Below are 12,254 nucleotides of genomic sequence, written 5' to 3'. Positions count from 1 at the left end.
ATAGAATTACCCTCAGTTCCTGACAGCATGTAGTCTACAGCAATTTTTCACTTCCTTGAAACCTCCCTCAAATCAGCTAATACAACCCAAATCCTACACCATCCTAACACCTTTGTCTTCAGACAACCCTTGGTTTCCAGGGTGTGTTCCCTTTGTTGCAATAAGCAATAAATTCAACTTGTTTAACTCGAGAGATGTTTATTGCTGTCTTTGGCTGGAAAACATTGACAACGCCAGCTGGAATAATGGAAGGATGAAATAATAAATGGAAGTGTTTGCAGTTGCAGGTTGAAGAGGATAAGATTATGGACTAGAAGCTTCTCTCTTTCTCTTTCTGTTGCTCTCTTTTTTCTGTCTTTCAGCCTAAACCATATAAACATACAAAATACAGCAGGAGAAAGATGATTTATGTCTACTTCCTCTCTACAGACTGTCTTCTAGTTCCATCCCTAAATTGCATCAGAAACACGAGAGCTTAGTTGCCATCACCCTCTCATAATACTACAACACATATCTGTAGTGCACGATGTATAAGAAAAAAATCAGCCTGTCATATAGATCAGGAGTTCTGCAAAGGTGCAAAAGGCAATTATACATAGGTCATTCCTCAGGGAAAAACCAAAGGGTGTTGCCTCTTTCCAAGTGTATTTCAGTGCTCTGAAGTGCCAGACGTTCTTATATCCACTAACTGTAGTCACTAACCAGAATTAAGGATCCAGATCACTAGATAGCTCTTGTCAAGAAAAAAATATGGAGGTGGTTGGTACCCATCACTTTGGTAGAGAGTGGGAGTTTAAGGGGTGACAGCTTTACAGCCCAAAAGCTAGGAATATTTCAACAGTGAAAGGGAGGAAGGGGGATTGACAAAAATGGCTCTCCTGGGTGCAGCGAATCAAGGGGGCTGCTCCATTGTCAGGGGCACAAGAATCTAGAATGCGTAGTAATAAAAAAATGCAGAAGCATCTCAAATACTGCAAGCCTGCCTCTGCCAGGCCCTGCCCATGGGAACAAGAGGCATGGTTATAAGCCTGATTTTCACTGTTAGCAGAAAGCTAAAATCATAGCAGAAATCTCAAATTTGATATTAAAAGCTTTGTTTTAAATAAGAAAATAAAACTACACTGTTCATTGATTTTTGCTTTGATGTCTATAAAGGTGGCAGAGACTAAAAATATTTTGTGTCATAAGGGATTTTATAGTGCTGCTAGTATGTTTCACGATTCAGACTAATATGATATCTCAAGTATTTCAAAAATGAATTAAGCTGACATAATATTTTTAATTCCAAATGACAATTTGCAAAACTGTACATAATATTAAAAATTTAGTCTGATAATTCGAACATATGCACAATTCAGTTCTTTCTCAATACAATTTAATCTTACTTTCATTATAAAATATATAAAAATGCTGAGTTTTTCAAACTTGTAAGATTTGTAAAATATATCTCCAGTAGCTAAGAAAAATTAATCCACCCTTTTATAATGAAAAGATTTAGTACAATGGGATAGCAATCCATCAGTAAAGACATGGTTCTCTTGAAAGTCATTATAATGCTATAAGGACACATGCACACGAATGTTCATTGCAGCACAGTTTACAATATCAAAGACCTGGAACCAACCCAACTGCCCATCGATGATAGACTGGACAGGGAAAATGTGGCACATATATACCACGGAATATTATGCAGCCATCAAAAACGATGAGTTCGTGTCCTTTGTAGGGACATGGATGAACCTGGAAACCATCTTTCTCAGCAAACTGACACAAGAACACAAAATCAAACACCACATGTTCTCACTCATAGGCAGGTGTTGAACAATGAGAACACATGGACACAGGGAGGGGAGCACTACACACTGGGGTATGTTGGGGGGAAATAGGGGAGGGACAGCAGGGGGTGGGGAGGTGGGGAGAGATAGCATGGGGAGAAATGCCAGATATAGGTGAAGGGGAGGAAGGCAGCAAATCACACTGCCACATGCGTACCTATGCAACAATTTTGCATGTTCTCCACATGTACCCCAAAACCTAAAATACAATTAAAAAAAAAAAAAAGAAAAAAGAAGAAAGAAGAAAACAATGCATCCTGACAACTGGTTTAATTATCAAACATTGCATTCATGAAACATAAATGGAAAGTCTTCCCCTTGAGAGAACAAACTGACCACCCACCCAACTACCATTAAAGTAGTCTATTTTCAAATGCAAAATACACTTGCTTCACGGGAACTAGCAAAAAATAACACTGTGAAAGAAACTGAAAAAAAAAAAGAGTAGAGAGAGTTTTTAAGTAAAATCCTACTTGCATTATCTTCAGTGCACTGACATTTGTATTTAGTCTAGTATCAGCATCAGATGATGTCATAACAGATTATATTGTATATGAATGTAAACATTCATTTAGAAATTTTTAAATCTCTCAGTGTATTTTATATGACTTATACCTAGTAATAGATTATACATGCCTGTTAAGTTGTTAGAAATGGGCTGGCTTCAGCCTGAGCAACAGGGAGAAACCCCATATCTACTAAAAAATACAAGTATTCGGTGGGCGTGAGGCTACTCGGGAGGCTGAGGCAGGAGAATTGCTTGAACCCAGGAGGCAGAGGTTGCGGTGAGCCAGGATAGTGCCATTGCACTCCAGCCTAGGCAACAAGAGCAAAACTCCACCTCAAGAAAAAAAGAAAAGAAAAAGAAAGAAAGAATACAGAAATGGGCTGGCTTCATGAAGCTCACCACAGAAATGCTGCACTGAAGCGGTTTCTTTAAGATGTTGAAAATTAGGGTATGAATATAACCACTTCAGAAGATGTCAAATATATCACAATAAATGACACATTAACAGCAAGCTAACATTTTTAGACCTTCATTTTCAGGGCCTATTAATTATTAATATGAGACTGATTAATTTATTTCTTTTTGTCTAGCCAGCAAATCTACCACATTTTGAACATTACATAAAAAGTCACAGCATAGTATCTCTTTAAAAATTATAACTAATATTGAATTCTCATTTCCATATTTAGACTACAATAGTGGTACAGCAACAGAAAGACATATAAAGAATAGGCATTTGTATATCCATTTGTATACTTGTTTTCCTATATTTAATTTCCAACTGTATTTTAACTTGTCATTTATTTTCTCCTCTTCAAGTCACACTCTAGTACATTTTGGTCATAGGTGATATAGAGGAGTAGTAAAATGGAATCTTTAAGTTATTTTTAAAGATCATTTGTTAAATTAATGTAGTGATTTACCCCAAGGGAACCTCTAGGTGCTTGGCTTGGATGTTACTGTACATACGTACAAAAGTGATGTAGAGCTTTCGTCAAGAATGATCAAATTTTAATAGACAAAAATATCCCTCACTCAAAGCACTGACCTAAATCAGACATTCATTTTCCAGACACTCATATAGTCACCTTAATTATACTACTTCTAATCATTAAAATGATACCATACTGTCTAGAAGTAGAGAGAATTTCATTTGGTGCCCACATGAGGAACTTTGCACAAATCTCTACATCCTCAGCAAGTGAAGTTACCGTTCACACTGCACGCTCATATAGAGATATAGATATACATCCCAGAAAGACCTCTCCCTTTTTCCCACAGACAAGACTAATAGATGTGTTAGGAAAAGTCTAGTTTTTCCCTTGAAGGACACTTAGTTAACTTGTTGGCCAGTTTCAAAGTCTTCACGTTTTCCCCAAAACACAGCACCTTAGGAGATGTTCTTTGTCCGAAGTGGGAGGCAGGGTCATGAAAGGAAATGCAGTTCCCCCAATACTATCATTTTGGTTAGTAAGAACTGCTAATGTTGGAACCATATTTAAAAGAAAATTGGAATCAAGTTCCTCTAAGGAAGAGTACTTATGATCTTATTAACCTGAGTGTTCATTTATTAAGCAAATATTAAATTTTTGGTTATGCGTAAAATTTGGTCACAGAGATAATGAAATCTTTAAAATCCATATGCTTTGCCCTGAGGAATACATTTATTACCTGCTGTGATGTCACTGGGTAATTTTCCTGGCTGGTAGAGTTTCAGCTTAAGTTTTCCATCACTCAGAAAGACGAGGATACCCCCTGAAACCAGCTGAAGTTCACTGAATAGCAGAAGCCCTGCCTTATTCCAAGTTCGAAATTGAAAAGTGGCAGAAACCTCTTCCTCTCCAGAGAAGTCTGGCAGCGCTAAATAACTCCTGGAGCTCAAAAAAGTCACGGGCATAGATTGTGGTTGTGAACAAGAAAATGACACATTTCCCTGAGAATAAAGGAAAAGAAAAAGCTTTCAGAATATTATTCACATCACGTTAGTAACAGAATTTGAAGGCTACTTTTCAATCTCACATTATCCTCGATTTAAAAAAACAATCACCTGCTATCAACATGACAATCCAAATCACTGCCCTGTTTCTTAAAGTTTCTTCAACCCTTTTCTCTGCTCTTCTGTCCATTTATCAACTTTAATATAAATTTAAAAGTCAATGAAGTCAACCTTATTTAGAAGAGCACACACTGGAATAAAACATTTGGTCCTGGTCAAACGAAAACATTTGGCTCTATTATGAATCTGTGAAAAGTGAATTCACTTTTATTGTAAAAAAAAATGTTGTTCTAATGAAGGAAATAACAAAAGCTAAACAGCAAACCACACTAACCCATATGCTACTCTATAATGTAAAGTCAATTATAAGACTACCAAGCCTAGAAAAAAAATGGAAACATTTTTAACAGCTGTAGATTGGTCTTTTTTTTTTCTTAGTGATACATAATAGTTATACATACTTATGAGGCACGGGTGATATTTTGATACATACATGTAATGTGCAATGAGCAAATCAAGATAATTGGCACATCCATCATTTCAAACATTTATCTTTTCTTTGTGTTGAGAACATTGCAAAACTTATCTTGTAGCTATTTTGAAATATACCATAAATCCTTGTTAACTATAGTCACCCTACTGCGCTACTGAAAACTAGAATTTATTGCCCCCTTCTTTCTAATCGTATTTTTGTACCCATTAACCTGCAGTGTGATCCTATGCATCATTTGGATAGCTGCCTGATATCTTACCAGCAGCAAATCCTCTTGCCAAAGAAGACTGAATGGTCCTTGAAGTTTTTAGAAACTTGTGTTATGGATAAAATACACACATGCATGCATGTAAACACACACATACATATCTATAATATTTTTATTTTCCTTTTAAACAATTTCCATTTTATAAAAAACAACTATTTTAAAAACTTGCTGGTTGTTATGCTCATATAAATACCACCAATTCACACATAATTAGAAATAAAATGCTGTGTAAACAATAAATATACTTGTGGTGTGCTTTGGGTTTTGCCCAAACCTTAGCTTAAATTTACATACTTTGGATTTTAAACAATGAAAGAAATTCATTCAAAGCAGTATGTGTCTGCTTTAGCTAGAAACCATGTTTCCCAGAATCCCCTTACCTGCCTGCTTCTGGGTAAAAGCCAAAACAGAGAGTTTGGTTGATATTTGACAGTTAGAATTAAAACACCAGCAACACATTTTGCCCCAAAGGTTTTTTCTGTAATCATGTGTGCTGAGGGATGTTCACAGAGCGGCTGGTTTGTTCCACTCTGTCCTTGTTCTCCTGCGCAATGACCCATCTCGTCTTCCCGACAGCTGGCCCGGCTGACCAACAGCAAGCCCAGGCGCGTCCTGAATGCACACCTGGGGACCCACAGGGGTGGTGGCTACCCACAGGCAACAACTGCCCAAGTTCTCTTCAACCCTCCTAGGCTGAAAACGTCTGTGAGATCCAACACACCTCCACACACCGTTGCTTCAGACAGAATTAATGGATCCCCGCACTTCCCCTGCCAGGCCATTCACTTTTTAGCTCCTCTGAAAATTGTTAAGGTCCAAGTCCTAAAATAGATGCACTGTTCACAATACTTATATTGGTGCTGTTTCCCTAACTAAAACCTACCAAGACAACTATATTTAAATTCTGCCCCGTTTCCATAGAATTCGAATATAATGCAGTCTGACCAACACTGCCATTTGGACAGATTGGCAGAGGCAATATTGTAACACATCCTATATTTGCTTGTGGTATTAAGATCTCTTGGTGCAGATTTTCTACATGTGATGTTTCTTACATGCTGTTTTCTATTTGTCTCTTTATCATGAATGACTATGGCAAAATACAAGTTTTTCACATGTCTCCCTAATATACATGGATGTTATCTGATTCCAGAAACTCTGTATGCTTATCTGGTAAGTTTGTCAGGGAATATCTTATTTAAAAAATTACAGAGGAGGCTGGGCACAGTGGATCATGCCTGGAATCTCAGTACTTTGGAGGCCAAAGTGGGTGGATCACCTGAGGTCAGGAGTTTGAGACCAGCCTGACCAACATGGAGAAACCCTGTCTCTACTAAATACACAAAAAAATTAGCCAGGTGTGGTGGCAGGCACCTATAGTCCTAGCTACTCAGGAGGCTGAGATAGGAGAATCGCTTGAACCTGGAAGGCAGAGGCTGCAGTGAGCCGAGATCGCACCACTGCACCCTAGCCTGGTGACAGAGCAAGACTCTGTCTCTAAAAAGAAAAAAAAAATTACTGAGCAAAAGAAATTAGACTACTGCGAGTAATGACATCACAATAAAATTAAAATATCAACCATAAAAACACTGCTTTACTTCATATAAAGACAAAATAATTATGCCCCAAAGTTAAATTATTTCAGATAAAATCAATCTTTTATATGCATATTGCCAATCAAAGAAAAATATTAAATATGAGTAACTTCTAAAACATCCTGTTAAATGGGAACCTAAAATGGAGCAATTTTACTGTTTGGAAAAAGAAATATAGTTTTATTAATGTCTTCATATAAAGACTCTTACCATAGCAATGATCTGTGGATTTTGTTGCTTGGCCAAATCAATGATATTCACTCCATTATAATAGAGATTTTCCAAGCATCCATGAAAATTTCTATGTGGGAATGACACTGATTTTCCAGGTGCTGGAATCCCTCCAAAGCTGATCTTAGAAAGAAAAATAGCATCAATAATATTGTTTAGTGATTTTTCTAATAATCTGCTTAAGTTATTATGATTGGCAAGTATAGCTATAATCACCACACACAGATCAATTTTTCATAATTCTACATACAAAAATTAAGATATAGATTAAAACAAATTTATGCGCATTTGGCTTTTATTCACACTAGAATGTTATTTTTACAAGTTGCTGATTACATCTGGCTTTGGTATCTATTGTTTGATGAAAAATACATCTTTATATCATGGTAAAACTTGATCTGTTTGATACTGTAACCAATTATTATATTTTATTTTAGATACGTTTCTGGCACATATTGGTATTTGTGCATTTGAATCTATTGCTAATGAATTAATTAATCAGTTTATTGCTACATTCCCTTCATAAATCCATACTACTCACAAATACCCTAGAACACAAAGAAGTCACAGAAAATATCTTGTATTTGTTTGTGGTAGTAAGATCTCTTGGTGCAGAAGATCTCCTACGTGTTATGCTCTGTAACTACATATTTCAGGTAAAAAGATGATCTCCCTCTATAATAATAAATTTACACACTGTGAGAAAGATGAAGCTACAAGTTCTATGTGCCCAAAGCTGCTACTGTGAGTTAGGCCGCTTTGGGAAATGCTTCCCCTGTTCTTTGATTTACTATAAAAGGTGGGTTCTTTATAGCGTATTTTCCTTTGGGAGATTAAACCACATATGCATAATAAAATCAGCCTTCATTGAAACATAACCATCACACCTCATCATCAAGATTCAGGAAACTGAATTCTCCCCGTGCGTGGAAATGATGCCTGTGTTCGTCCACCGTAAAGTTGATTAGTTTGCCCAAACGCTGGATGAGCACTGAATGCCAGTGCTGATCATCTAGCAGGCTGCCCAGGGTGAGAGTGACCAGGGTGGAGTTGGAAGGCAGTTTAGCTTCACCTTAGAAGGGGAAAAAAATAACAGCACCATTACTGCCAGTTTAAAGAAAAAAAAAGTTTCTCTTTCGTGGACCAGTATATTTCATGGTAATTGCAATCTCCTTTCATGCATTCCATTTCAAACACTAGGATGGATTTCCCTGAAGTTTGAATATAATAGGCTCTCAACCTTGTTGCAATTTCCTCCGCTGTTAATTCTTTTTATCATTATTACCAATTGCATACTCATTTTCTACGTAAATTTTATCTTTGCTACAACCTCATTATTTTTACCACCTCGACATTTTTCAATGACCCATCCCTTCCTTTATGATGTCAGAAGATAGCTATACAGTTCTATCAGCACTATTTAAAAAACACTGAATGAGGATTTTGTGCAATTTACAAAATACAAACCATTTTTACATGAAAGAACAATATTGGCATATGTACAAGCCCTTGAATCTAATAAGGCACTTTGACTGTTAAAAGATAAGCAATAAAATCATAAAGTTACTTAGGTGGTATCTAAATAATCAGATTTTTTAGCACTTCACCAAAGAGTTTTACCTGAATTAATAAGTAAAAAGAGTCTTCCTTTTCTTAATTGCAGTGTGATGTGATCTCCATTTGGCCCTTCCCTGTGGAGTAGAACCCCATCACTCTGCATGGTTTTAAATTTCAAAGAAATAATATCTTTTATTGGGCTCAGGGATTTTTGATGAAATCTGTAGAGAAGGGAACTTTTTCCATCAAGATCAACCACTTCTGATCCTAGAAACAAAGATATTAGAAGTCATTCTAAGGATAAATACATTTTTCTTAAAGCATTTTAAATGCATTATAGAGAAAAAGCATTATATATACTCACACACATGCATATACTAATGACAGAGTTATATTTTGATAAACCCATCATAAGTTGAAAATACTGTAAGTTGAAAATGCATTTAATACACGTAACCCACCAAACCTCATAGTTTAGCCTAGACTACCTTAAACACACTCAGAACACTTACGTTAGCCTAATGTTGGACAAAATCATCTAACACAAAAACCATTTTATAATAAAGTGTTGAATATCTCATGTAATTTACTGAATACTACACTGAGAGTGAAAGACAGAATGGTTGGATAGGTACTCGGTGTATGGTTTCTACTGAGTGCGTGTTATCTCTGCACCACGGTAAAGTCAAAAAACCGCAAGCTGAATCTTTGTAAGCCGAGGACTGTCTGTGTAGTTCAGCTCCTGAGCAGTCAAAAGTAAAGGAAAATATAACTACCAAACGTCTAAATCCCTATTGATACCTGGGGTTGATTTCATTTTAGTCTTTAATAACCTGTTTATAAAATTCATGATCTAGAAATATATTTTTAAATGTATTCCTAATTTTCTCATTTTTATATATATATAATGTCATTAAATATTATATAATTTTCCCATTAAATATAATATATATGAGAAAATTATATATTTATATTATATATTTTATAATATATATATATAGAGAGAGAGGCAGGGTCTCGCTCTGTTCCCCAGACTGGAATGTAGTGGCAAAGACACTTTCTCAGCTCACTGCAACTTTGACCTCTGAGGCTCAAGAGACCCTCCCACCTCAACCTCCTGAGCAGGAGGAACCACAAGTGTGCACTACCATGCTTGGCTAATTTTATTTTTTATGGAGATGAGGTCCTCATTATGTTGCCCAGGCTGGTCTTGAACTCCTGGGTTCAGCCGATCTGCCCACCTCAGCCACCCAAAGTGCTGCAATTACAGGCATGAGCCACTGTGCCTGGCCATTTTCCCATATTACTAAAGGCTATTTCTTCTTGTTCCATTAAACAAATTCATAATTAATATACATTAAATCACTTTACATATTTCACAATCAGTGTTTTTAATGGAATTCTTGAAATTCTGAAGTTAAATGTTTTTTTGGCTCCAGAGAAAGTGGTTTTGATATCTCAAAATTCTTTGATCCACACACTATGTTAACGAGATCTATACACAAAGATACACACATAGCATAGACTCATCAAATGCCACTTTTAGTACATGTTAAGCTGACCTTTGTGTTTTGTCTTATTTTATTATGTTCGTGGTTCAGTGACAGTATTTAAGAGCAATATTATTTTCTGCCTTCTCAAGGGCATTGTTGGAAACACCCTGACTTAATGATATTGTAAGGTCTGTTCTGCAGTATTTGTGTCGTAACTGTGACACTGACATGTTTTTTTCAACTTTCTGACCGTGTCTTATCTACTTATTGTCAAGATCACTCATACAGTTCATCTGAAAAAAGATGTCATGTTATACTAGCAACATAACAATACATCTGTCAAAATCAGTTGCACCTGCACAAGAGACATAAAAAAAAAACTCGTAACACTTGGAAATCCTGACAGTACTGTCTACATTTCATAAGTCAAAGATATTTTAAGGCAATTACCCTTGAGAGTGCACTTATGTAATAAATGAAGAGGCTCAAAAAATACAATGAAAGACGAAGCTATTTTTCAACTGGTAAGCTGGCTTCTTCCAGTCAACAAAATGACATTCCAGTTTACTCATCTTGTTTCATTTGACAAAATTATTACAGCTATTCATAAGCCCAAATATGCATTTGATTCCGATTATTCATCATATTTTATGTGAATCATCTATATACACCACCCTCCAAATTTTTGTCAACTATTTTATGCAGCCATCTTTTGAAGACTCAGAAGTTTTATTTTTTTCACATTTTGCTAATGTGCTTATAAAGAATTCATTCACCAAGTGCACATGAATAAAGATTGCATTCTGTAGAAAGAATAATGTTAGCCTAACAATCATTCCTTGTTACATAGCTGAATGAATGTGCATGGTAAAAATACAACTGTGTCAAATACAAATAATGCATCCTATGATTATTAGATTACAATAAATTAAGAAAAATTCCAATAAGACAGACTTTAAATGCTGACACATTTGGAGCAATGCAGTTACCTCTGAGTTAATGTATCACTTAAAGGCAACTATGACAGTAATGATTTCATTTTAGATAAAGACTGTTTTTGAAATTAGCTACCAGGAGAATTTTTTCCATTAAAGGTTTAGCTTGTGTTACTTTAGCCTACTAGTACTTTTTTTTTCTTTTTCACCACTGTTATTATTACATTATAATGATCATATTTATCTTCTGTGGCACCTAAAGCTTTTATGCCTGGAATATTTCAATCAGCAATGGCATAGAGAAAAACATACTAAACCATTGATGCCTAAAGCAACTGCATACTCTTAAACGGAAACCACTTGTCATTTTCTCTCATTCTTACTGTCTACTTGCTTCACAGGTATACGACTACACAATTCTATGAATTCATTCAATAAATCACAGGTATGCGACTATGCAATTCTATGAATTCATTCAATAAAAGTTTATTTGACCCAATGTAGAGTCACTGTGTGAGATTCTAGGATTAAAAAAAAATTCAGCACAAATATAGCCCCTGTCCTCATGGTGCTTCCATTTAGTGAAGACAGACAATATTTAGCAAGTGAACAACTAAGTTCATAAAAGCATTACAGATTGTAACAGGCATTCTGATCAAGAGTAACAGAAGGCTGGAGTCACTTAAGCTAGTTGATAAAGGGCTCTCTCGGTTCTCAGGTCTAGAAAAATGAGGCAAAGGCAGATCTTCATCAGTAATCTTGCCACTCTCTACAGTCTTCAAGTCCTATAACTTGTCCCCATAAACTAGGATTACTCTTGGAACATTTAATTTCAAGAGGCCTAGACATTTTCCCAGCACTGTCCAATTCACTGCCATAAAAGAAAGCTCTGAGGATTGCTGAGAAACTATAGTGACAGGAAATAATTTAGTGCTCAGAGGAGTAAGGTTGGCTCACCTTGAAAAAGGGGGCCTGAAAGGAAGAAGGTACAGAAAGAGGGAAATCAACAAACTAGCTACAGTCACATCATAGATTTCCCATGCAGGTAAACAATACCCTTCAGAGAAAAAAGAACAAAGAATAATTCACAACGCAAGTACATTATCAGTACAGGAGAACTTCAAGGGGTATACACATAATATATAGAAATAGAGTCTCATAAAATGAAAAAAAATTCTGGGTGATTTTTAACAGTATTATTTTAGATACAGCACTCATTGTAGGTCACTTTTTTATAAGCAATTTTTCTAAAAAGTTATTTGCACAAACACATTTGATACATTTTTTAAAGTCATGTTAATTACAAAATACTGAGTTATGCTGAATAAAGTTAATCATATAAA

At 35.8% G+C, this 12,254-nt stretch overlaps 1 protein-coding gene across 2 annotated transcripts in view; it reads right to left on the bottom strand.

Moving 5' to 3' along the window:
• Positions 1-12,254, bottom strand: part of CNTNAP4 (contactin associated protein family member 4) — a 283,179-nt gene that overhangs the window by 108,455 nt on the left and 162,470 nt on the right. Inside the window, exons 5-8 of one of the 2 annotated variants that reach the window (XM_021672603.2) lie at positions 8,547-8,750; positions 7,814-7,998; positions 6,906-7,049; positions 4,015-4,276 (exon numbers count right to left, since the gene is read on the bottom strand). In XM_021672603.2, coding sequence (XP_021528278.2) covers positions 4,015-4,276; positions 6,906-7,049; positions 7,814-7,998; positions 8,547-8,750 — 795 coding nt within the window. Of the gene's footprint in view, positions 1-4,014; positions 4,277-6,905; positions 7,050-7,813; positions 7,999-8,546; positions 8,751-12,254 lie in introns of those variants that run through there. The other variant, XM_012437518.2, reaches the window with a different exon arrangement.

The sequence above is a fragment of the Aotus nancymaae genome, unplaced genomic scaffold (assembly GCF_030222135.1).
Source record: "Aotus nancymaae isolate 86718 unplaced genomic scaffold, 86718_ANA_hifiasm-v0.15.2.pri h1tg000030l, whole genome shotgun sequence".
NCBI classification, from domain to species: Eukaryota; Metazoa; Chordata; class Mammalia; order Primates; family Aotidae; genus Aotus; species Aotus nancymaae.
The sequence above is the reverse complement of the archived record's forward strand: the minus strand, read 5'-3'. Positions and strand labels throughout refer to the sequence as shown.